Source organism: Lissotriton vulgaris, chromosome 1_2 (genome assembly GCF_964263255.1).
Source record: "Lissotriton vulgaris chromosome 1_2, aLisVul1.2, whole genome shotgun sequence".
NCBI classification, from domain to species: domain Eukaryota; kingdom Metazoa; phylum Chordata; class Amphibia; order Caudata; family Salamandridae; genus Lissotriton; species Lissotriton vulgaris.
The window spans coordinates 68,540,081-68,567,866 of NC_141686.1; the positions used below are offsets into that span (position 1 = coordinate 68,540,081).

General features: G+C 45.4%; 1 protein-coding gene across 1 annotated transcript in view; it reads left to right on the forward strand.

Moving 5' to 3' along the window:
- DDX11 (DEAD/H-box helicase 11) overlaps positions 1 to 27,786 on the forward strand; it is a 430,817-nt gene that overhangs the window by 159,443 nt on the left and 243,588 nt on the right. Inside the window, exons 7-9 of the mRNA XM_086952822.1 lie at positions 12,141 to 12,248; positions 15,164 to 15,251; positions 18,117 to 18,319. Of these exons, the coding sequence (XP_086808948.1) occupies positions 12,141 to 12,248; positions 15,164 to 15,251; positions 18,117 to 18,319 (399 nt within the window). The remainder of the gene's footprint in view (positions 1 to 12,140; positions 12,249 to 15,163; positions 15,252 to 18,116; positions 18,320 to 27,786) is intronic.

Here is a 27,786-nt window from a genome sequence, read left to right on the forward strand (position 1 = left end):
GAGTGGACGCCTCACAGGGAAAGCCAGGACGGGTTCCCCAGCGGTATTCGTACAAGCGCCTTGAGACCCTTGCGGGTGAGTAGTGCGCTATACAAGTATCAATTTACAATTTACAATTTATGATGTGGACCATCTTAATCCCCAGTGATTTGCAACAATATGTTTTAGGCATGTGTAGCTGTAGATAACACATGCTTTGCATACTCCTGCCACCTAGTTGTGAATGCTGATGTGTGAAATTTGTTTTTCTTCGAAGAAGTCTTTCGAGTCACAAGTTCGAATAACGACTCCTCTTAACGAGCGCTTCGACTCTATTGTAAAAATTTAGTTTTTTTCCATTGTTTGGTTTGGACATGTGTGCTTGCGCCCCACGTCGAGACAGTTACAGTGCTCTTTTCGGTTCGTTTCACACTCTAATCCTCATTGGTATTGTTTCAATTGCACTTTACTACTCTGCGTATCGAGGAAAGCTTCATCGCTCTTCAAGTCAACATGCTTCCACGGAGGCCCCATCAGGGCCTCGCCCTTCATGACCATCGTATTCACTCTCCACCAGGTTCTCCAGAGAATGCCCTGCTGGTGATGGAAGGGACTCTCTTCCATTTCTGCCCTCGCTGCCATGCGTATTATCCATGGACCGACTCGCATCAGATCTGTAATCTGTGTTTGTTACCGGAACACAGAGAAGCAGATTGCGAGGACTGTCACTCCTTCCACTCGAAGGAAACACTCTGAGACCGTTGAGCACGTCGGGTTGAAATGCAGCATTTAGGACACTCCTATCATCTTCGGTCATGAAAAAGACGGTGAAAATGAAGAACAAGAGCCTGAAGCTTTCGGAGCCGAAGAAAAAGTGTTCTCCGTTGAGGGCAGTTTTGACTCCGAACCCGAAATAGACTACCAGATGAGGGACGTGACACCTACTCAACAGTCCGTGAGTATGATATCCTATGTCCCTCAACTCTGTGTTAAGCATTCTAAAAAACACACACCCTTCAGGAGGCCTCAGACCCCCACTGCCTCTTTGCTGTGGTTGGCACTGAGCGACCGGTTCGGTTATCCCACCCTCTTGCTCAGCGCCAAAACACCAGCCAATATATATATAAGGCCTCTCAAACATATCCCACATACATTAGGGGGACAAGTACCACCAGACTCACTAGTGATCACCAGCGCTCCAACTACCATGGAGGGACCCAAAACCATTACTTCAGATGCCTCCACCTCCTACCATTGTAGTGAATCAATCAATCAGTCATTTGTTAAGTGCACTACATACACGCAAGGGTCTCAAGGCGCTGGAGTGGGGGGCGGAAGGAGGTGGGGGGCGCTACTGTTCGAACAGCCAGGTCTATAGTGTCTTCCTGTAGGTCAGCAGGTCTTGGGTCTGTCGTAGGCTCAGTGGGAGGGTGTTCCATGCCTTGGCGGCGAGGTGGGAGAAGGATCTCCCGCCGGTGGTTGTTCTTTGGATGCGTGGGACGGTGGCGAGTGAGAGGTCGGCGTAGCGTAGCTGGCGGTTGGGGTGTAGAAGGAGAGCCGTCTTTTGAGGTAGGCAGGGCCGGTCTTGTGGAGTGCCTTGTGTGTGAGTGAGGAGCTTGAAGTATTTCCTCCTAGTAGTCATAACCAACACTCTTCTTTAGGAGGGTACTTTAGAGGCTCCTACAGGGGAACAATGGCATGTGTAGAGGAAAGGGTGCATCTCCATGCAGTGGATCACCCACCACCAAACAATGACTTCCCTCTCCTCCCCCGACCATATAACACCTGTCAGGGTAGTTTATAGAATTTCCTACCCACAAAGCACTCCATGAAATCAGACCCGTGGGTGTTGGACATTATCCAACAGGCTATTTTCTGGAGCTCATCACCACGCCTCCATTCTACCTCACACCCACAGGTCATCACCGGAACATCAAACACTGCTCAGACAGGAAGTTCAAGCTCTTCTTCTCAAAGAAGCTATCAAACCTATCCCTGTATGCCATTAGGGGTCAGGAGTATACTCCCAATATGTCCTAATCCTCAAAAAGGGCGGATCTTTACAGCACATTCTAACCCTAAGGCCCCTAAACCACTGCATCCTGTCAGAGCACTTTTATATAGTCACGTTCCAAGAAGGGTTCCCACTTCTACAATAAGGCGACTTTCTGGCAGCACTCTATCTAAAGGAGGCCTATTTTTACATTCCTATACACCCAGCTATCACAAATACCTAAAACTTGTGCTAGCATGTTAAACATTACTAATTACAGTCCTCCCTTTCGGAATCACTACTGCACCTTGGGTATTCATCAAATGTCTAGCAGTAGAGGCAGGGCATCTACCCAGACTAAACATCCATGTATTCTCTTATCTGGAGATCTGGCTTATCAAAGCCCGTACTCATTATCAACGCCAGCAACGCGTTCAAATAAAATGTGCACTATCCCACAGTGTCCTTAGCAAACTCGTGCCTTAGACAGGTGTCATGTGCCATATCCCATATACGATTGTGTGTACTTCGGTACAAGTACACATTCTCCAAATATGGGAATTATATTTTTTACACAGTATAAATAGAAACCCTCCTGTGTTTAAAACCAAATATACAATATTACACAGTATCTTTTCTGAACTCAAGTACAGTGGACGGGTATCATGCTCAAAAGATTATATATCATTAGAGTACATACAAAACTTCTATGCGTTGACATAATATAGAAAGGAACCCTCATGTGTTAAAATAAAATGTGATTCGGTTCATCCTAAATACACAGTTATAACCGTTGTATATTTCCGCTTATATGCTTATTAATCAACAGAAACATATGTGCAGTTCTCCCAATCCCAATATGACCACAAACATATTTCAGAAAACTTTTGTGCTGTGTGTAAATCTCAGTTTTAATCTCCAAGAAAATATTGTAGCTCACGGTCAGTATCCTCATACCTTTGGTTCATAACATCCCCTCGTATATCATGGACACTAAACATATCCTAAGCATCCGTGCAGATTTGACATGGGAAGAAGAAATTATATTAACAACTCTAGACGTAGTGTCACTACTTGAAGTCTTCGAAGAAAAACAACTTGTATGCATCCGTATCAAACAGTAGATGGCAGGAGTATGCAAAGCAACTGAATTTACAGCACTACATGCCATGAACGGATGCTTACAGTGTAACTCACTAGGGGCCAGATGTACGTTGGTAATCGTTTGCGATTACCAAATAGTGAATAGCAAAAATTTGCTATTTGATAATCACAAACGCCAATGTACAAATGTGTCCTTGACACATTTTGCGATTCCCAGTAGGTCGCAAATAGACCGAACTCATTAATATTCATGGTTCGCGACCCATTGAGAATCACAAAAAATCACAGAGATGGTAGCCTGCTGGAGTCACCCGACAACCATGGCTGTGGTTGCTTTTCAATTAAAGCAATGCTTTTAAAAAAATATATTATTATTATTAAATGCAGCCTATTTTCCTTAACGAAAAACAGGATATGTTTCAAAAAGAAAAATGCACTGTTTTCTTTACATTTTTTAATAGTAGGCAGTGGTCCACGGGACCACAGTTTGCTCTTAAAATTGTTTTTACAGGCATTCACATAGGGGAAGAGGTCCCTTGAGTCACCTTCCCATTTGTGAATGGGTTACCAACTACTTGAAGTAGATGATAATATGCAAATTTTTTGCAATCACATTTCGGTCACAAAACATTCAACCACTGCGATTCAGTATTAGAAAAGAAGGCCCTAAATATGCCCCTTCCCAATATCGAATCGCAAACCTAATTTGCAAATCGGTGATGGGTTATAGAGTCGCAAAATAGGCCTTTGTACATTGAAAAATGCCTTTTTTCGTTTGCAGATGCCCCAGTTCTGTGAATCGGGCCATTTGCGAATGGTAAAAAAGCTATGTACATTTGGCCCTTAATTCTTTTTCACCTTCGTCATCCTGTCCAATGTCAATTATTTTCCCTTTGCTTTTCATGCTCCTGCAACACTTAACTTGAGTGACCATTACGCTTGTGTAGTTTACATATTACTTTTCAACCAGAACAATTTTTATGTGCCATGTGACCTGCAATACCGCATCTGTAACACATCCGACCAAATTATGTTAAATTGACATTTCTCATTTTTCTCATTAGCAAAACCATACATATACATGTTCTTATGCCTCCAATATCTTGCTTGTTGTTTACTACACACATGCCACTGTTGCTGATAGAACGAATTACCTTTTTCCTAATTTGTTCTACTAGTCTCCAATTCGTTTATCTAATTTGTTTCCAAATTTACAGGATGAGGCCAACTTAAGCAAAATAGTCATATAATCTTCTACTGGTTAATTTTTCATTTGCATACGTTTGCCAAAATAAAATATTTGTAAGATGGTGGATATTTTGGGTCAATAATGGTTATCCAGTTTCATAATACATATTTCATATTCATTCAAATCATTTGCTTCTTCATTTGGTAAGCCAGGCAGAAAATCAAATAGTTCCTGTCCTTCAAACTTTATCCAACAAAAGTTCTCTGTGGATGCGAGTATTGATTATCAGACCTCGACCTCCATACCAACATGACAACTACAAACAGCTGCGTACCTAAATGCCCCCTTTAGGTCATTGATTGGAGAACAGAACTCCCACTGCTTCATAGAAATTGAAGGGAGAGGTAGAGATATCTCCATTGAATGGGACACGTTTAAGACTGTGATGTCTTAAAAACACGGGATAAAACCAGTGTTAACCTGTCAAATAACTGCACTAGAGCAAAAGATGCACGAATGGGAAGTGGAGGTGGTGAACAATCCTAAAAAGAGGCATCATGCTGAAAAGTACTGCTTGAAAGACATAGTGGGATAAGCTATAAGGAGTTGGTGGCTAGACCACATGAAGAGAAAATAAAGATTGGACGTCTTCTTGCTTTCATGGTTTGCTCTGAAATCGAGCAGAACTCATTTTTGTCATTAGGTCACCTACCTGGGAGGTCTGCACATGCAACTTAAAATTAACAAGGACTTCGCTGACTACAACATAAAGTTATACTCTGCTGCTGTAGTGCTAATAAACAAAGAACAGCATTATATCCCCCCTTTCCCAACTTAGAAGCGATACAGTTGGCTATTGATTAGTTGGTTAGGGGGAAGACGTCTGGGGTGGATGATTTGTCATGAGATGTTTACTCTAAATTTAAAGAATCATTAGTTTATAAATTATTAAACACATATGAATTTGCATTCCGCAAGAGAGCTTTGCTAGATACCAACAGTGAGGTGACAATTGTGGTTCTACAGATGATGGAGAGAGACCCACTAGTTGTGGAGTCTTCTAGACTGCTCTCAGTACTGACGTCGGACTACAAAATTTAAGGGAAGCTTCTTGCGAACAGGTTAATACTAAACATTAGCGCGTTAGTTCAACCAGACCAATGTAGGTTTATTCTAGGGCACAGTACCCACTTAAACCTACGGCAGCTCTTTCTAGTAATTGATAAGTCATTGCATGAGTTCCCATGTTCTGTAGTGGCTTCTCTTGAAATGGAGAAAGATTTTGTCAGGTTGGGGTGGCCGTTCTTGTTTACTGTACTTTGGAAGATGGGATTGGAATAGAAGATTCTTAGATGGGTACACCTAATATATACAGACCTGGTGATCTTCTCTAAATCGTAGTCGATTCAGTAAGTTACTGGACATGGGTGGCCTTTTCACTGCTGCCATTCACGCTAGCGGTGGAACCGTTTTCATATTTTCTATGAGAGCATACTCCGGCTTGGGGTATTAGTATATCAACTGGGGTATGTGCATTTTTACAGATGACTCTATTATATCGGAGGAAATCTTGGCGTAGTCTGTCGAGTTATATGTTGAGACCGGAGCTCTGGGCCCCAGGGCTGTCATTTTTATGCTCATAAAATGCTGGTAGGGTAGACACTGTCAATAGCCAATAGGCTACTTGGTTCTCTCCCCCCTGATGATCACTGCCTGGAAAAAGTGTGGCATCTGGCTATCACACGGTGCACCATTCTGCCCACTCCCAACATGGCAGAACCCCTCTCTTGGCATTCAGAGCTCCTTAACCCAACCCAGAGGTATGGACACCAAAGGGGCTACACGTTCCTGAAAAAACAATTTAGCAACTGGCTACCCGTTCCCTGTACCTTGTACCAGCCTGTCTACCTAAACAATAGAGCAGCCCCTCTCCCAAGTGAGGACCATTTGCCCTTCAAAGGGAACTTCTCTTTTGAAGCTTGCCTTTTGAGCTAACATCCATTTGGCTTCCTCACTGCCAAATCCAACCTACACCAGGGAATGAAGGCCGTCGCCGACTGGATGGAGGATAGCCACCTTAAACTGAACACAGACAAGACGGAGATCTTCATCCTTAGGCCCAACCACTCAGCGTGGGTCAATTCCTGGTGGCCCACATCACTGGGGACCCCCCGCACCCACCAAACACGCACGCAACCTGGGAGTCATCCTCGACTCGAAACTCACCATGACCAAACAAGTCAACACTGTCTCCTCCTCCTGCTTCAACACCGTCCGGATGCTCTGCAATATCTATAGATGGATCCCGATAGACACAAGGAAAACAGTCACCCAGGCCCTAGTAAGCAGCAGACTCGACTACGGAAACACCCTCTACGCCAGAGCCCCCACCAAGCTCATCAACAGACTGCAAAGAATCCAGAATGCCTCTACACGCCTGATCCTCAACGTCCCGAGCCGCGACCACATCACCACCCACCTGAGAACCTGCACTGGCTCCCTGTCGACAGAAGAATCTCCTTCAAGCTCCTGATCCACGCACACAAGGCACTCCACAAGACAGGCCCAGCCTATCAACAGCCGACTCTCCTTCTTTGTACCCAACAGGAATCTCTGCTCCGCAGACCTCTGCCTGGCTACCATCCCACTTATCCACAGAACCACAGCCGGAGGCAAATCCTTCACTCACTGCGCCGCCAAGACCTGGAACACCCTCCCACTCATCCTGCGACAAACCGAAGACCTTCTAACCTTCAGGAGACAACTCAAGACCTGGTTGTTCGACCAGTAGCAACAGCACCCCCTTCCTCCCCACCCCTCAGCGCCTTGAAACCCTTGCGGGTATGTAGTGCGCTTTACAAATTATATGATTGATTGATTGCAAAAGAGAGGTAACACCTCTCCCATGCAAGCATCCTTTGTTTCCTTTCCTGGGAGTCGTTAGCACATCTCCTCAGGAGGGCAGAGAGCTGTCGTGAGGACAAACCCCATGCTCCACTGTTAAGGGCACACAAGAGTCTAGGCAACAAAGTACCAACTTTAATAAAGTTGCACACCCCAACTAGTTAAATTAATTTCGAGTTGAGTATCAGGGCGGGCTTAACGTAAGATGTTGTTTGATACCTTGGAGTATCAACTTTGGTCACACTGTTAAAGAGTTAGCACAGTTGAGGTGTCAATGTGTAACTCCAAGCCTTTGTACAGTAAAATCAACAGTTTTGCATCTTTGCTGCTGGTGTCTGTGTTGCTGCTGTCTGTGCTGCTGCCAGACAATGGCATATCTTTGCCCATGACAGTTCAAGTTCAGGCAGCTGGATAAATAAACTAAATGATTACACATGTGTGGAGGGCAAGTACTTTTTTTGTTCAAGCACACAACGTATGCCTGGTAAAAATATGTACTCCTGGCTCCCAACATGTGAGCAGAGCCAAAGTTCCTCTCCTGGTGATTCTCCCATTTTGTGTGGGGACAGCTGCACTGTCAAGACAGAGCATCAAACAGAACATAGGGATAAAGAGCAATAGCATGAACAACACAGATCCAAACAAGAACTGCATAGAAAAGTACTACACAACCATACGATCCAAACACAAACAAATACAGCAGTGACACATCACAGCATAACAAAAAACACAAATAAAAAAATTAAAAAAACAGAAACTGAGCAGCATAACAACAGAACAGCAAAGTACATCAGTGCTATATCCATCATCCATTGGCTTTCGTAAAGTCAAAAGTTACTTCTCTAAACTCCGTTGCACTGCATACAGTGTAAGAATATTTACATAAAACAATTCTTGGTTAGGTTTTGTATATGAAATAATGTAGTAACAGACTCCACGCAGGTTGGTGACGTTCAAGTAGATTTATTGAAGATAGATGGGAGATCAGTAGTACATAAGTATATAGCCCCACCAGGAGCACCCAGCTAGGCACTCAGCCCTACTCCAACTGACTGCTTCATAGAACAGCATTCCAAATGATATCAGACCAGAGTGTTCTACAGATGGAGTAGTGGGAAATAAGCATACACCCAATATACAGGATACTACATATCCTCTTTTCTAATAAAAGCAAAAGAACATATTCAGGTGTATAACCATGTAGACAGAAATAAAGAGAAGAGAGCTAGAGAAACAAAGTAAAGCTAGATAAAAAACAAAGTAAAGCTAGATAATGAGAAACAGAAATACAAAACCCGTTTCCCATCCTCCTTTCTGATGAATGCGAAAAGAAATAAAGTGAAGAAACAGAAACCATCAATGAGAACCCTCTGTGCACGAACTGGCCAGGAAAGTACACAAAAGAGTAAACCACATCAGGAGAAAATAAGATGATAGAGAAGAAGAGAAAAACAATCTAGAATTCCTTCCTCTCTATACAATAAAAAACATAAGAATAAATAATACAATTGAAAAGTACTGGGCTACAGCAAAATAAGTATGTAAAACAGAATAAATAAATGCCCAGTCTTAATAGACCACTGCAGTAAAACCCAAACTATACACCCAACAGGGTAAAATATGAAACTGCAGAGGAAAAACGAGATACCCAAAACTTTTGTGCACAGTTGACGTAAAACTATTAACCTACACTATACACCTTAAGAAAGGTTTAAAACGTGCACTAAAGTGAAGGTAAACACATGGAATGTCATGAGTAGTTGTGCACTGTAGACGAAAAAAAAACATTAACCTACACTAGACACCTTAAGAAAGGTAAAAATGTGCACTGAAGTGAAGGTATACATGTAATGTCATGAGTAACAAAAAACATGTATGTGTTAAAAACGTACCTCGACATGAGGTCAAGTTATGCACAGGATGATGGGTGGACCCAATAAACACACCTCCAGAGGGGTCAAAATTGTGCACAGAAACAAAAGGATCAAAATACATGCGTAACACCCCATAAAGGGTAATAACAATATGCACTGTAATGATAAGAGAAACTCCTATGTGACACAACAGGTTGAGGTACTGTATGTGCACTGTGAAAAACAAACAGAAAATTGTATGATGACACCTCGGCTAGAGGCAAAAACGTTAAGTAGTCAAGTGATGTGAACCAAAGCACACAACACGCTGTGTTGGGCAATAGTATGAAATAAGTACGCCTAGACCAGTGCACAAACAAATGTGCTATGAAAGAGAATTATCCAGCAAAACCCTTTGCATGTTTAAAATACTGTAACCTAATTCGTTCTATGGACAGAAAATGCATGTAGAACAAAGATGTTGTTTGCAAAAAACATAACATGTCATACAAGTACACGGCCCAAGAAAACCATTTGTCACAAGGGAAAATGTTACTGCGAACAAATGAGACAGGCGATTAAATGTCTCCACGAAGCATCAGTCCGAGTAGATCCATAGAAACGCAGACCGGAGACCACGGGGAACCAAGGTTGTAGGTATGAACTCACCAAAAGCGTAACGCCACCACAGTCCAGTCCGTTCAGAGTTCCCTGAGGACAGAATCTGCCATTACGTCTGATGGTAGAGCGTTGCTTTAATGGGGAATACAACGATCATCAAACCATGATGAACATGACACGGAAAGGATGTCCTTAAGCGTAGCGTCATGGTTGGCAGATGGCACCAGAAAACAAAAATCCCAACTTGTAACACGCAAAAGCACACTCCAAGTCCAAGATGGCAGTACGTATTTTACGTCGCGCCGGGTGGCTCTCGACGTAAGCGTGATCCCAAATGTCCACAGAAGAGCTCCTGTGTTCCTAGCAACAGAACCTTGAAAACGAAGAGCATGAGTGAATGGCTTCGCACGAGACAACAATGCAGGTAAGTGCGAACAAGCTGAAGAGACACGCGTCTCCATTTGAAAACAAACAGAAGTCAGGTGAGAGGTCTGTTGCTCAAACGACCCCAATAATGAAAGACAAAATGTCTCACACTTTGAAATTATCGCCGAACTTAAAACGCACCTTGAAGAAATGTAAACAACAGCTTTCTATCGTAAATGTGCCCTCGATGTGGAAAAGAACATAATGAGGCATGATTCGGCAGTATATGCTTGATGAGAGTTTGTTAAGTGAGCAGTTTGTAGACTTGAGCATACTTTGAGAGTAGCAGCGTGATGAAAGGCAAGGTGTGCGCAGTGTACTGAACGTGGAGTTGAACCTGACAATGTGCAGGCGAAAAACACAAAACAAGACAGTACCTTCCTTGTTGATAGGAGCAGCAGTAACTGACCTGTTGAGGGTTGAGAGGACACTGTTGCTCACTGCATACCCCCACTGCTAGTACAGTCCGATAGTTGAAATACAGCAAAAAACATGTAGCCCCACGAATGTCTCATCCCAGGTCGCAAGCACGTTTTGGCAAAGGCCGTCCGATCTGATAGACAAAGGTGAAAACTTGAGGTGCTGCCTGCGTTACTAAGGAAGTCTTTTTAACACACTGTAGAAACAGCAGGCAAGTGTGTAAGCATGTAACAGGCAAACAAATCACGCAGGACGTATACTGGCAGGCTTACCCTCATTGAAGAAACAGGAATTGGCACTTGAGTGTTGAGGGCGACCAGTGGTTGGTCACTGGTGGGGCTGATGTGTGCCAGAAGAAGAGTTGGAGCAAATTGTAGTTTCAAAGGTTGCTTGAAGTTACTTGAGGTTGAGAGTAGGAACACAGGATGTTCTCAGTGGTGTTCAGAGGTAGCATATACAGGTTCTTTAGTTCAAATCGTCGCCAAAATAATGTAGTAACTGACTCCACGCAGGTTGGTGACGTTCAAGTAGATTTATTGAAGATAGATGGGAGATCAGTAGTACATCAGTATATAGCCCCACCAGGAGCACCCAGCTAGGCACTCAGCCCTACTCCAACTGACTGCTTCATAGAACAGCATTCCAAATGACATCAGACCAGAGTGTTCTACAGATGGAGTAGTGGGAAATAAGCATACACCCAATATACAGGATACTACATAAATGTTGAGGAGACTTTTCACTATATGTCTGGGTCTGCAAAACGTAGGTCTAATTGAACGATCTTTCCCAAGTAGTTGAAAGATATGTAAATACCCAGTTTAATCTTTAATTAAGTCTTTGAGATCTATCAACATGGTGGTATATCATATATATTTTGCCAATACTTCTACTCCTACTGATGTAATCAGATAAATATTATAAATTATACCAAATGTTGTTTAATGTTGCCACTGCATTTATATGGCATCAGATCAGCCCCATTTCAAGATGACCATCCTATACCTACTCACAGCGTACTGGACAGTAAATGTGTCCTCATGATCAAAGTTGTAATTTCTCTAATTATTTACTATTCTTATAGAAAAATTATTCTGTTATACGGCAGTCCTTCCTCTGAGACATAAAATGTGCCATTTATTCTAATTCTTTGCATTAGACTCCCTGGTAGTTATTGGTTGATACTGCGGTCATTCCACATGTAAGCATTCTTATGTTGCATATTGAGCCATTTAACTATATTATTTATTCCAGGAAATTAATTGGGTCTCTGTCCATTCCTTTTTAATGCCATCCAGAGGTGCTGCTAGTGAACCTAGTCCAAGGTATTGGCATATACATTAGAACAGTTCTTGTCTTTCTGAAATCCATTTTGCCACACACATTTCCAAAGTTTGATGACAATAAGGTAAAAAATGCAATTCTCCAGCCAGGCTGCATCAGAGAAGGAGGGTGAAATAGTGATATATGCACTAAAAATAATGAAGAAGAGAAATGATGTCAGTGCATCACTGTTTTGCAAATTCTAAGTTAATTTGAGTTTTCATTTAGATTTTTTAAGGTTTAGAGAACATGCCACATTGGACTGATATGATTATATCTTACATTGGTAGCTCTTTTTCAAACCTTGTGTCTATTCTTCCAATTGCAGATCTATTATTGTAGCCGAACACACTCTCAACTGGCCCAGTTTGTGCACGAGGTTCAGAAGAGTCCATTTGGGAAAGATACAAGAGTGGTATCATTGGGCTCCCGCCAGGTATCTAATGGAACTTGACCGGGAAATATGCTTAATTTTGGCTCTGTGCTTAATTTGTTTGTAGTGTTACAAATGATAGCTGTCAAAACTGCTAGACTTCTGCATTGCTATAGTATAATAAATGTATGTGACATATTATTCAAATCCAGCTACAAATTAACATAATGCTGTACACAATAACGTTTTACACTGGTTGATACAGAGGGTGAGTGAGTATACTCCATCACGCGTGAAGGTTTATAGTTGGCAGGATAAGAGTGGTTGAATGAAGCTTCCAGTGAGGATCGCGGCAGTGAAGTGAAGGGTGTGGCAGAGATGCAGCTCTATGGGGAGTGTGATAGAAATTTCAGTGGGAACTTATCATTGATGGTCTGGGATTTTAGTGACCTCCCTGCGAAGCAAATATTTGACATTTCAGATTTGTTATTGTACTTACAGTGCACAGACATAACTGGTGCAATTCTATATTATTCAAATTAAGACAACTGCTATCTGACTACCAACAATATTGATTTGAAGCTGTTTCTTCCAAAAACATAAATAATTCACACACTCTCTCTCGCTCTCCTTCTCTCTTTCTCTCCCCTTCCCCTCTCACACTGCAAACCTCTCTTACCCACTTACATCCCCATTCCCAAATCAGCATTCATCATTATTCAAGTTCGCTGCATTGATCTCATTTCTCTGTATGTTCGTAACCACCACCATCCTGAAAAGGCCCGATACACGTAAAAATAAATATAAATTACTTCACCTAAACATATTTCCTCTCGAATTATGCATCTGAAACAGCGAACAGCAAACCTAAGATATCTATTGTAATTGAAGTTTCCAATATCAAATTACCGAAGCCAGTACGTCCATGAGATGAGGTGAGACAGAAGCCTTAAACTGCCAAGAGCAGGTAGTTGTGCTTAACCAGAAAACAAAGCAAACACATCATGATGATGGATGAAGTGCTAAAACTTTTCAACCATTCACCCCCAGTCAAGGGATCTGGGTTTAATCCATCGTTCTTTTGCTCATTATTCCACCCTTGTTAGGATCCAGCCATATGCAAATCAGTCTTGACCCTGTGCCTCATGGGAACAGTCCAGCTCGTACTGCCTGGCCATGTCCTCCCTGGACTGGAAACGAGCATCCTGGGACCAGTTTTGGGATTTAACCCGTCATCAGCCAGGCTAGCTCGAATCTAGTGCCCCAGCGATCAAAAGACCCATGTCTGGGCATAACCTTGGCAACTTAGGGCGAATATAGCAAACACAACAAGATGATGGAAGGAGTGCTGAAACTTTTCAGCCACTCACCCCCAGTCAAGAGATCTGTGTTTAATTCCATTTTTGTTTTGCTCACTATGCCACCCCAGTTTGGACCCAGCCATGATGGATTTAACCCAGATCTCTTGACTGAGAATGTATAATTTATTAAGCATTACTTCCATCATTTGTTGCTGCAGCACTTATCGGACAATAAAGGCATGAAAGCAACCTATTGAACAGATTATTTTAGTAGATCTAGGGTGGTGTTAGGGAGGTTAGTGAGAAGGGTGTTGCCACCATGTATTTGTAACAGGATGACAACCTGGACAGTGGAGCAAATGTTTTTTGGGAAACGAATGGTTGGAGTTTGCACAAAAGCTTAATTGGAACTAGGCTGATATTCTTCCTTTGCCTGCTTCTTAAAATTCAGAAAGCAGTCGGAAGGATTTTGTAGGTTTAACAAAGTGAGTGATTCATGCACACCTGGGATTTGAGGGAGCCACAGTTTGAGCATTCTGCGTCTTATTTAGGTTGCATTTCACCAGGGTGGTAGACATCCATGTATGGAAGTTGAAAACACAATTGCAGATTCACTGATAGCACTTTGAGATGAAATAGAGTGATGTTGGCTTATGTGATGTTTTGTGTATTAGTGTTTTGCTGGTTAAAGGATGCACAAGACTCTCTTGGCAATGGGTGGTGTATGAAACTGATCATCTCAAAGGGAAAAAGGCATATAAATGAGAGAAAGGTGAAGGATTGGCATAAAAAGAGGATTTTTTAAGAAGCAGCATTCGTTGTCTTTTGAAACAGACGCTGGCAATCATCTAAATAGAGAAGAAATTAGCATGTTTATTTTCACCTTTTCAAAACCTTCACCCCACAAATAAGATTCTTGTGTAACACACCAGAAAAGCAATGCCGATAACAGGGTTGATCTTCCAAAATAGTGGCTTAAGGTAAGGAAGAGGAGTAATAAGTGTTCGCAAATTGTGTCCAGAGTTGTGTCGCCTGTATTGTGTTACTTTCCTTATAGTGAAGTGCTATTAATTTGGATTTTGTTTTCTGGGTATACGTTTATGAATGAGTTATATTAAAATTGGAGGTGGACCATTCATTTATATATTAGTGCATTAACATGTGGGCACCCTTTAAAATCAGAAGAATGTAGTTTTCTTCATCATAAGGAAGAATTGAAAAGTGCTCCCCTCTTGCACTGTTTTTCCAGCCACTGTCAACATACGTGGAGATATAAGACATTTATAGGTAACACACCTTAGTTAAGTATACAGTATTGATTTCAAAGGCCAATGTGAAATTTGTATAGAATTGAAAGCTGCACAAATTGAGGCTTTCAGCTATAAAGATTACTTTTTAAATTAGCAGATCTGAACATTGATGAATGTTAAATTAAACCTCTGAATGACTTCTATAGATATTGGTAATATGCAATAGTACGCTCATCATATTTTGGGATACAAATACAAACAGTTTTTCTTCTTTAGTGCCAAGTAATTTGATAGCATAGACCTTTTGTCCTTGTATATATATCAATAGTGTACCTATTCCACCATTATTGGATCTATTATCACTATTTTGCAAAGAAAGCGAGGACACGTTTAAGGCTCATCCATTCTGAAATGTCATACTTTTCAGAATCTCTGTGTGAATGAGGAGGTGCGGAATCTTGGTGTCGTGCAACTTATCAATGATCGCTGCACAGAGATGCAGAAGAACAAACATGGTAAGAAAAAAAATGTTTCTTGACATTATTAAACAGTTGCGATGGTTGACAAAAAGCAGAAATTGTTACTTTTGAGGCATGGGTTTGCATAATTTTCTAACATTTATGTAGAATCTAAAGGTGGCTTTTTTATTGTGATAACTCTTTTGTTCTGCAAATTGAACATGTAGTGTTTTTTATCACATAGAGAAAGTATTGCTCTAGGGATAAGAAAAAAATCTCCCAGATCAAAGTGAACACTGTGGCATGAGGTCTAAACATGCTTCCTAAATGTGTAATCCACAGAATTATAGATGTATACACTTGTGTGGAGGATGGAGTTTAGATACGTTGGGATTTGTAGATATAGTCATTCTCATAAGGAAAATTATATTAATTGTAAAAAAAGGCCTTTCAATATGTATTGAGGCTCATGGGTTGGAGGATACCAGAGCTCTCAAGTTGTCCTGTATCAGGCGTGAGATGTACATCCACTGTTCAATTTTTTCTTTTGAATCTGATCTTTGCTACCTCATTGATGGGACTTCAGCGGTACAATGAGTGCTTATACTTCAAAAGTTAAGGCATTGATAAGCTCTTGGTGTTTATCACAGGAACTTTTTCTGTAAAGGGTTGTGGTCAGTGGGTGAAATTCTCTCGCTGTCTACAGTAATTCAAATAGATGTTTGAGTTGTGCAGTGATAAAGCTGTAGGAAGTGAATTGGGTTAGGTGCAGAGACAAACTGGGGTCTTGACTAACACAGGAAATGGTCAGTGAACATAAGCCACAAACACCTGTTTCTGCTGGATATCTTTAACAACATATTCCTCACCCTGTGATTTTTTTTTCCCAGACGCCAGACTAGATCTGGAAATAGCATTCCTGCTCGGCTAGGTTGTGCCATGTAACTCAGCGTTTATGCTATTCCTCTCCGGAAGTGACCAATAAAGACACATGTAAGACGCAACCTCCCCATATGTGATGACATAAGTTACTTTCTTTCTGCTCCTTCAGTCGGGGATCCAGAGCTAACTGTTCCAGTGCGCAAGTGATGTCACCCCCTAAAAGAAACATAGTTCAAACCTTGAAGGTACTGTTGCAAGCAGATATCTGTGACCGATCCCCATAACGTGCCTCTGATGTTTATATTCTTAACATGACTACAAGGCCTGCAATGAATGCACCCAGGTGAACCCTCAGGCCATCTGTGAGGCAAAGCTGTGTGTGGCGAAACATCGGAAGGCTCCGTGCCAGTCCGTCTCTAGGTCGAAGTCAAGGACCCGCTTTCAAAGTTGTTCCTGAGGTAGATCTTCTACGAAATGAGTCTTCTTGTACGTTGAAGATGAAACACATGAAGTCCAGGTGGGGCTCTGCCCTTTCTCGTCAATTTAAATATTTTTTTTTGAATGTTTTATTAGATTTTGAAACGAGCAACACCAGGGGCTCAACAATGCACCAACAACCATAGCTGCTTTTGAGTGGAAATACATTCGTAGTGTAATCGATACACTACATGGCATGATTACCAAATCGTACTGCCAGGCGATAGGTCAGTGTGAATGGGGCCTTCCCTCTTCTTCTCCCAGGTCTATACTTTAATATTTCATCCATGGTTCCCATATTTTACTGAATTTCCTCGAACAGCTTCTAACTTTATCTGTGATCTTTTCTGCTGCCATGTAAAGATCCATTCCGGATTTCCTTTCTCGAATGGTTGGTATCTCTGTGGCACCCCAACATCTGACCACGTCTCTCTTTGCTACTATGAGGCCTAGGTTGCAGAATAGGTGCTTGGGGAAGGTTAACCTCTTTCAGTATACCCTGAAGGATGTATTTGGGGTCTGTTGGGATAGTTATGTCTAGTATCTGATTCAACTTCGTTAAGACGGCTTTCCAATATGATAGTATGGGGGTTTATGACATCAGTGTGCCATCACAGATGGGCGGGAGGCGTGACGGAGAGAGGCACAAAGGTGATTTTGCATCTCGCCACTAAAAAAAAGGCCCCTCCACTAAAAGAGTTAAGAAAAATACTGTCACTTGGTTACATGGTTGACGCTTATATAGGGCTCCATTTGTTGTTCGGGCCTGTGTTTTTTTGGAGTGGAATTGTTTTGACGCAGAGTTGTATGGTGGCACCTACCTCTGTCTAGGACCACTGCTTTTGAGTATTCTGAATCATGAATGCCGCCTCGGAATATTCAACAGGAAGAATCTGCAGTTAGAGTATCCACAGAAAGAGCATTACAGAAGGTAAGTAACTGTTTTTTGTTGTTTTCTGTTTGGAAAAGACTATGATAACATAATGTCTGACCTGGTAGGAAGGAAGGATTGTGAGGGTAACATCACCGATCAGTATTATTTGGCATCAGTGAAAATCTAGAAAAAATATAGATAGAAAAAGCTAAAAGCACTGATTGTCATTTGGCCCGAGAAACAAAAAGTACTGTATTTATTTACTTCCCATTTACTCTGAATGAGGGACGCAAGGAGATGTAATGCTCCAGGAGAAAAGTATGCAATAGGTACTTGACAGAAGGTGGCAGCGGCATTACTAAATGTAAAGAAAAGGGAGAAAAAGGAAGTATGGATGACCCAGTCCTAAAAACGAACTAAGGTGGTCAGTCAGTACGGGATAATTTTTCGTGAGAATATATTTATATTAAACCCTTGTTTTTGAATTTCTCTTTTTTATGCACACATTTTGGAAGGGAAATTTGGAAGGTGAGTAACTCCCAGATTAGTTAATGGTCTCATGTGAATGCATAGGGAATAGCAAAGAGTCCCTTACAAGCACCGGACATTCACTCCAGTATCACATTATGTAGAGTCTCAATATTTGTACACAGCAAACAAAATTTCTTTTATTTCTATTTTGCCTTTAGAGAAGAAGAGCGAGGAGCCAGAAGGCAAAAAGAAGAAACGCGAGGGTCGAGAGAGTTGTCCATTTTACTCCTATGAGCAGATGCAGTTACTTAGAGATGAGACTCTGGTGGAGGTGAAGGACATTGAGCAGCTCGTAACTATGGGAAAGGAGCTGAAAGCGTGCCCGTATTATGGAACTCGTTTTGCCATTCCTGCTGCCCAGGTGAGGTGCTCTGTTAATTCTTCTTCCTAGGGCCTTCTGTTTTAGCAGAACCAACTACTTCTCTTTTCACATTCACAGTCTTTAAACGCCAATGTGTTAACTCGCTCAGATTAGTGAGCTGCTACATCTCCTTGTAAACTGTAATCATTTTTTTTGTTAATTATATTTTTATTGCAGAGTTATAAACAGCAGGAAAAAGTAATCAGCCAGTACACTTGTGGGCCCCCCCCTTCCAGTAACAGTTCACAGTTGTACACAGCCATTCAGCCCGCATCCCGGAGGCCGGGCGGCATATCAGATCGCTCCGGAGGAGCACAACACAGTGTACGTCCCATTGGGACCCTGGCGAAAGGTCGTTTTACGTATCCGCTTTTACCCCCCCACCCGCAACAACATTCCCATCAGCCATCTCCGAGGTCTCAACGTAATCGCCCCCATCGGGGCCTGCTCTAGGCTATTCGGGCCTTCGTGTCAGGCCGTTCCAACCAATCAATCCGCCCACCACTCAATACCCCCTGTCCCAGTAGGTCCGAGGCCTCCACCAGCAACCCTCCAACGGCTTCCGGCCCTCCCCAAACCCCCCTACAACTAACCCCCCCAACGCCCCCCCCCCCCTGGCAACTGCTAAGGTGTGTGCTTCGCTCTACTGAACTGGATGGTTCCACTACAGTGCGCGATGTCATACTTCTGTGTTCGCCCCGCGGTGTCCAGCGGCTTAGTCCTCGCCGTCCTCATCCTCAACCAAAGCATCACGCAGAGCCTGTACCACTAACTCCCACGCACGCGCTGCATCCATCGCCTTCTCATTCCCCAACTTCACTGCTTGCTTCATCCGGAGCACGCTCTCGCAGTCAGACCATCGCAGCAACTCATTCTTCCATCTACGCAGTGAAGGACCCCCCCTGGCCTTCCAGTGCCACGATATTTCCCTTTGTGCCAATATCAGACCCAGATCTATAAATTTACTGGTCACCTTGGTGTGCTTAGTATGCGGGAACCAGAGCAACAGACACGTCGCCATGTCGAAGTCCACCTCCCTGTCAGTCACTTCATTCAGGAGTTCCCCTACCTCCGCCCAATAAGTTCCCAGTTGCGGACACCCCCAAAACAAGTGGTCCATGTCCGCCCCTAGGGACGAGCACCAGGGGCAACAGGCATCCGGCACCCTAAAGTGCCGCTGTAGTTGTTCTGGGGTTAGATAGGCCCTATGGAGCACATAAAAATGGACCTGCTGAAAGCGCGCGTTCCTAGTGCTTTTCCACGTGCGTCGCAGGATATGGCCCCATGCCGTATCCGGTATGGGCCGGCCAACGCTCTCCTCCCACTTAGCCTTGAGCCCATGGAGTGGTTCCAGCCCATCGTTCAGCATCCTGTTATGGAGGCACGTCCCAGCTTTGAATGTACCAGCTGCCATCACCACATATTGGCATGCCATAGTCGTCGCGGGTTCCAGGAGCCCCTCTTTCCAGTGCTTTTGCACGGCTGCCACTATAGCCGCGTGCAGTAGGAAGCCCCCTTCAGGCAGTCCAAACTGGTCCCGGAGTACGTCGAACGGTGCCAACGCCCCATCTATATATAAGTCACCCACCACCTGCAACCCCGCGTCCTCCCAATCCATCAGCAGGGACCAGTCCCCTCCGTGCGGCAAAGCTGTCAACATCCCGATCGGGATCTCCGGGGCATAAGGCCGCGATGCTCTCGCTCTCCGAAGGCTCCTCTGCCAGCACAGCCGGAGCGTCCGCTCCTCCATGGTGAGGGCCCGTAATTCGAGCCGTTGCTGCAGAATGATGTACGACAGCACGTGGCGCTGTATCCCCCGACCCCGGTCTACCTCCGGCCCCCGGAACACCCTGGCTACGTTCTGCGTTAGGACCTGCAACTGCGCCGCTAAATAATATAGCTCAAGGTCGGGCACGGCCATGCCCCCCTCCAGCTTGGGGCGAAGTAGCGTGCTCAAGGCTACCCTGCGACGACCATGCCCCCACAGAAAGCCAATAATCATTGACCGCAGGTCCCTAAACACCCCCTGGGGAATCCAAACCGGTAGCGTTCGGAAATAATAAAGGAAGCGGGGGAGCGCCACCATTTTCAACAATGCTATCCTGCCCAGGACTGTCAGCGGGAGGGTCGACCAGAAAGACAAGCTACCCCGCAGCGACCGGACACAACGGCCAATGTTGCCCTCCAGGAGGTCGGCGGCCGAGTGGTAAATGCGGACACCCAAGTAGACGATGCAAGAGGGTTCCCACGTCACACCCAGGTCGCTGCTAGGGGCTGGCGATCCCGCTCTCAGCGGAAACACGCAGGTCTTTGCCCAATTGACCTTAAGGCCCGATAGTCGGCCGAACTCGGACAGCAGGTCCATCGCTCCGACCAATGCCCCCGAGGTGTCTGCTAGGTACAGGAGCAGGTCATCCGCATAAAGCGATATATAATGCCATCGCCCATCCCCCACTACTCCCGTGTAACGGTCGCCGGACCTCGCGTGGACCGCCAAGGGTTCCATCGCCAGGGCAAACAATAGAGGGGAGAGAGAGCATCCCTGTCGTGTTCCCCTGCCCACCGGATACGCGGCAGATACCAGGCCGCCCAATCGTACCCTCGCCGTCGCCGAGTTATACAAGACCCTCGTCCACTTCCGAAACCCATCGCCCATGCCAAACCGCTCCAGCACTCCATCCAGGAAAGGCCATTCCAAACTATCGAAGGCCTTCTCAATATCCACGGACAGTACCGCCGGCGACCCCTCCCCTTCCAAGATGGCGTCCACTATTCCCACTAGGCGGCGGATATTCATCGCCGTGCTCCTCGTGGGTATAAACCCGGCCTGGTCCCTGTGCACCAGGCCCGTCATGTGCGGGGCCAGTCTAGTGGCTAGGATGCGACTCAGGATCTTGTAATCCACCGTTAGCATGGACAGTGGGCGATAAGACCTCACGTCCGCGGCATCCCGGCCAGGCTTGAGGAGTGGTACTATCAAGGCCTCCCGCATGGAGGCAGGCAACACCCCCTTCTCAAAGGCCTCCGTATACACCACCAGCAGCCTGGGCGCCAGAGCGTCTACATAGTGCTGATAGAACTCGATTGGGAGTCCGTCCACCCCGGGTGTCTTGTTACGGGCCATATGTTTGATAGCCACTCGAATTTCCGTTAGCGTGATCGGGCTACCCAGGTCCTTCGCGTCGCCCTCGTCTAGGACCGAGAGCGGCCTCTCCCCCAGGTACTCCACGATGTCCTGCACCCCCACTCCCAGCTGACTCCGGTACAATTCCTCATAGTAACCCCGAAAGCGGTCCACTACAGCTGCCTGAGAGTACACCATCTCTCCCTGTGCGTCAATAATGCTGAGGATCGGGCAACCCCTAAGTTCCGGGCTAGCTAATCTGGCCAAGAGGGTACCCACCTTGTCCCTTTCTGCGTGCGCCCTAATCATGTACTGCCTGTAATCATAGCACCTCAAACGTTCCGTCTCCGCGGCTACCACTTCCTTCGCGTCCAATAACTGGGCCTGTAGATCCGGCCTAGTTGGCCTGCGGCGTTCCAGGTCCCTCAAAGTCTCCTCCGCTTTCATTAAGTCATTCAGCACAGTCGTTCGAGCATTCGAGAACCTTCCCAGGCACACCCCTCTCACCACCACTTTCATTGCATCCCATTCAACAGACCTGCTCGTCGCCGTTCCTTCGTTCACACCGAAATAACTATCAATGCCCTGCCGGACCGCATCGTCGAACACAGAATCCTCAAGCGTCTCCGGCCGAAGCCGCCATGTTGGTATTACTGAGCGCTCCCTCTGCCATTGAATATGCACCAACAGGGGGTTATGATCAGATATCGTCCTAGCAAGGTACTCAGCATGGGTGATCAATGGTGCTAGGGAGCCCCCGCAAAGCACCGAATCAATCCTAACATGTAAATCATGTAAAGCGGAGTAAAAGGAGTAATCCCTGGTTCCCCTGTGCCTCTCCCTCCAGACATCCAGCAACCCCCACCGTTCTTGCCAGTCCCCCCTGTGCGCGGCCAGCCTGCGCACAGGAGAGTCTACTAGGGGGGGATGGGACCTATCCAGAGCCACATCCGTAATTGAATTGAAGTCCCCCCCTAGTACTATCGGACCCGCCAGGAAAGAGGCCAAGGACCCCGAGAGACTATCAAAGTATCGGCCTTGGTCAGTATTTGGTGCATAAACACAACATAAAACCACATCCCGTCCATACAATCTCCCCTCCACCGCTACAAACCTGCCATCCGGATCTATTACCTGATTCAGCACCTGAAAGGGGATCCCCGCCCTCACCCAGATCAAGACCCCCCTGGCATACGCTGAATAAGTGGTGCCAAAAACCTGGCCCCGCCATCTTTTCTGCAAGGCAGCGCACTCTTTTTTAGTGAGGTGAGTCTCCTGGATCATAGCTATCTGAACCCCCCTGCGTACCAGGTATGCATGTACTTTGTGACGTTTCACCATAGTCCGCAGCCCCCGGACATTCCACGTTAGGCATTTCAAATTAGGTAATGTCCCCATTCCAAGTCCGTACAGTCCAATTCAAACTCCAACGATCCATGACCCCCCCAATGCAGTTGCCCCCCCCCCAACAACCCCAGAAACCCCAAAACTGAAACATTCCCCAACCCCCACTCCCCAGAACAGAGCACACGAACCCAATGGCCGCCCCCATCCAAACCTTGAACCAACTTCTCGCACACTTACCCTGTGGTCTCCACCACAGTCGGCCTTAAGGGCCTAGGGGGGGTGAGTCGCCGCCGACCCCAGCCAGCGGAGCCCGCGTCCGCCCTTCATCCCCTCTGATACACTCCGCTCCCCCACCCGGCAACCCGCCCTCCAGCAACAGGATATCACCCTACCATGAAGTCCCGATCAAGACCAAAGTCTATCTTAGCCGCAGATAATATCATCCGAAGTCTGTGGGGTCACTGTCGGCCCCTTCTGGCTCTCTGCCTCCGAAAGTTCCTCTCCTGTTCTGCTGCCCTCTCCTCCCGAGTCCGTTTCGGCTCGTTCACTATTCTGTTGCGACCCTGTAATGGCCGCCGTCGCCGCGAGTGCATCCCTCTTCTCCGCCGCCATTTGGGCCTCCCGCTTCTCCCGCTGGCGCCTGTTGCGGGACCTGATACGTTGTGACTGCCGCACTCGGGGCTGCTTGGGCTGGTCTCGCCTACTTTGGTGTGTCCTGTCCGTCCCCGCTCTGTACAACTCAAGCCAGTGCCAAACTTCGTCCGGAGTTTGGAAAAAGTGTGTGGTGCCATCCATGATAATCCGCAGCTTGGCCGGGTAGAGCAAGGAGTACTGAATGCCTTCCTCCCTGAGCTCCTTCTTCACAGCAAGGAACGATGCCCTGTCCTTCTGGACCGCCTGCGTGTAGTCCGGAAATATCGTCACCTTGCTGTTCTCCACCCCGTAAGGGCCCGACATCCTGGCCCGCTGGATGAGAAGGTCTCGGTCTTTGTAATGGAGGAGCCGCACCACCATTGGACGGGGGGGCGGCCAAGCCCCGGCGGGCGAGCGGGCACCCGGTGGGCTCGCTCCAGAGTGAAAAATGGAGTAAGCCCCTTGTAAACTGTAATCATGAAAATGTTGTCATCCACATCACTGATCCTCTTTGTGAATAGAAGACCTTGCTACTTTTGACTTATCTGTGCATAGATTTTTATATATATATTCCACCATGTTAAAGCAGACCAATACCTTGCAATTGCAATTATATCTGGCAACATCTTTCTCTAAAACCTTTGCTGCTGTTTGTTTTCATCAGTCATAGTTAAGGCTACAGGATTTCATTGCCATCATTTTGAACCAAAACAGCCTTTGGTTCTCTTGTCATCTTCTTCATATCCGGACAAGGTGGTTCTTAGGACCCGTCCATCCTTTCTTCCTAAGGTGGTCACTGCCTTCCACGGTAAAATACCATCACTCCGCATTTTTTACTCCGCATACTTTCACTCCTCATACCATTAGTCCGCAGGTACCTTTACTCCGCATTTTTTCATTCCGCATGCCTTCATATATTATATGCTTTTATCTCGCATGCTTTTATGACGAAAATCATTTTAAAAGCATGATTGGTAAAAGTATATGTTTTAAGGTAAGTTGTAAGGTAAGTATATGGGTTTAAGTTATGGGGTGCAGGGGTATTTAAGGGTTAAGGGGTACAGGGGTATTTGTAGGGTTCAGGGCTAGGTTTGCGTTTTGGGGTACAGGGGTATTTTTAGGGTTCAGGGGTAGGTTTCCGTTTTGGGGTACAGGGGTATTTTTAGGGTTCAGGGGTTGTTTTGTGTTTTGGGGTACAGGGGTATTTTTAGGGTTCAGGGGTAGGTTTGCGTTTTGGGGTACAGGGGTATTTTTAGGGTTCAGGGGTTGTTTTGGGTTTTGGGGTACAGGGGTATTTTTAGGGTTCAGGGGTTGTTTTGGGTTTTGGGGTACAGGGTTTTTTTAGGGGTCAGGGGTTGATTTGGGTTTTGGGGTACAGGGGTATTTTTAGGGTGCAGGGGTATTTTTAGGGTTCAGGGGTTGTTTTGGGTTTTGGGGTACAGGGGTATTTTTAGGGTTCAGGGGTAGGTTTGGGTTTTGGGGTACAGGGGTTTTTTTAGGGTTCAGGGGTATGTTTGGGTTTTGGGGTACAGGGGTATTTTTAGGGTTCAGGGGTAGGTTTGGGTTTTGGGGTACAGGGGTATTTTTAGGGTTCAGGGGTAGGTTTGGGTTTTGGGGTACAGGGTTTTTTTAGGGTTCAGGGGTTGATTTGGGTTTTGGGGTACAGGGGTATTTTTAGGGTTCAGGGGTAGGTTTGGGTTTTGGGGTACAGGGGTATTTTTAGTGTTCAGGGGTTGTTTTGGGGTACAGGGTTATTTTTAGGGTTCAGGGGTATGTTTGGGTTTTGGGGTACAGGGGTATTTTTAGGGTTCAGGGGTATGTTTGGGTTTTGGGGTACAGGGGTATTTTTAGGGTTCAGGGGTATGTTTGGGCTTTGGGGTACAGGGGTATTTTTAGGGTTCAGGGGTAGGTTTGGGTTTTGGGGTACAGGGGTATTTTTAGGGTCAGGATGGGTTAGTGTTTAAGGGTGCAGGGGTATTTAAAGGAACTAGGGTGGGATTAGTTTTTAGGGTGTATAGGGTAATTATTAATTTAAAAAAATTAAATATATCTATATTTTTATATATATATATATATAAAGGACCAGAAAACGCTTCTTCTGGAGTGCTGGGACCCGTGGGAGTTGGCGCAAATGCCGGCGAAGCAGTCCGGTAATTACAATAATCCAATAGAAAACAGGTTAACGTTGCGCTCTCAGGAAAAAGACAAAGCGAATCCAAAGTGTAATAATAGCAGTTTTATTACACAACGCGTTTCAGCATAGAAGCCTTGTTCACGTGTAACTTCAACACAAGTGCCTCCGGTATTTAAACATGAGTTTTCGCGCAAAAAGCAAACCAATATTTTTAAAAATAAAGTACTTTACAAAGCTATGACTTCACCACACATGCATTTGTGAAGTAATTGCATGCGGAGTGAAGTCATATGCGGTATCAAAATTTGAGGAATTATGGCTTGCGGAGTGATGGTATTTGCGTCCTTAAAAATGCGGAGTGATGGTATGCGGGATTTTTGTTTGCGGAATGGGATCACATATTCCCTTCCACATCGGGCAGACCATTACTTTCTGCATCCTTCTAAGGAAGAAGAAAGGCTCCACCTTCTGGACCCAAAATGTGGGCTCTCCTTCTATCTGGATTGCACAAAGCCGTTGGTGGAAGATCAACTTTTTGTTGGTTGCGTGGGCACAAAGAAGGGTCGGGCCATGCACAAACACACAACATGACCCATCGAGAAATGGTATATTAAGGCTTGCCACTCTCTAGCCAAAAAAGGAGCCTCAAGTCGGGCTATGCGCTCATGCCACCAGGGCGACGGCAGCCACTACTGCCTTGGGAAGGGGAATGCCTCTGAATGACATTTGTCAGGCAGCCATGTGGGCATCGCTGCACACGTTCACCAAACACAACTGCCTGGACAGCCAAGTTGGCAGCTGTAAACCAGACTGGAAAAAATTACTTACCCTGCTAGATCTCTTGGAGAAAGTAAGAGAGAGTAAACCTATACTAACTGGTCACACCTCGACAGACAATCAGCGCTTTTGTGAGTGGATTACGATACTAAGTAAGCCTTCAGACCTAACGAGTATAAAAAACTCAGGTAGTATCAAAAATAAAGAGTGCCCCATGGTTCTCACTAGCCCTGAAAGTGGAGTTAGGTGAAGTGAGATCACTGGAACGGAGGTGGCGTAGGAATTACGAGGCCAATGCCTGTAATATTTATAATTACAACAAGGGGTGGTGAGGGACAGAGTCTCTGAATTAAGCAGAAAGCTCTCACCCAGTCAAGAGATCAGGGCTAGATCCAACACCGTTTTTTAGCTCACTGCACCATCCCAGTTTCAGAACCTGGCTGTATGCAAATTAGTCTGTTCCTGTCCCAGTGCATGATGGGAACAGGGCAAACCAAACTACAAAAGCCAATTCTTACACTGGGAAGGAAACCAGCTCCCGGGGACCGGTTTCTGGCATTACAGCCGTCTTCGGCCCGGTTTGCTTGAATCCTGATGGTGCAATGAGCAAGGGTCTCACATCTGAGAATACCCTTCCACGCTTAGGGTGGACAAAAATATTTACAACAAGGGGTGGTGAGGGACAGAGTCTCTGAATTAAGCAGAAAGCTCTCACCCAGTCAAGAGATCAGGGCTAGATCCAACACCGTTTTTTAGCTCACTGCACCATCCCAGTTTCAGAACCTGGCTGTATGCAAATTAGTCTGTTCCTGTCCCAGTGCATGATGGGAACAGGGCAAACCAAACTACAAAAGCCAATTCTTACACTGGGAAGGAAACAAGCTCCCGGGGACCGGTTTCTGGCATTACAGCCGTCTTCGGCCCGGTTTGCTTGAATCCTGATGGTGCAATGAGCAAGGGTCTCACATCTGAGAATACCCTTCCACGCTTAGGGTGGACAAAAATATTTACAACAAGGGGTGGTGAGGGACAGAGTCTCTGAATTAAGCAGAAAGCTCTCACCCAGTCAAGAGATCAGGGCTAGATCTAACACCGTTTTTTAGCTCACTGCACCATCCCAGTTTCAGAACCTGGCTGTATGCAAATTAGTCTGTTCCTGTCCCAGTGCATGATGGGAACAGGGCAAACCAAACTACAAAAGCCAATTCTTACACTGGGAAGGAAACAAGCTCCCGGGGACCGGTTTCTGGCATTACAGCCGTCTTCGGCCCGGTTTGCTTGAATCCTGATGGTGCAATGAGCAAGGGTCTCACATCTGAGAATACCCTTCCACGCTTAGGGTGGACAAAAATATTTACAACAAGGGGTGGTGAGGGACAGAGTCTCTGAATTAAGCAGAAAGCTCTCACCCAGTCAAGAGATCAGGGCTAGATCCAACACCGTTTTTTAGCT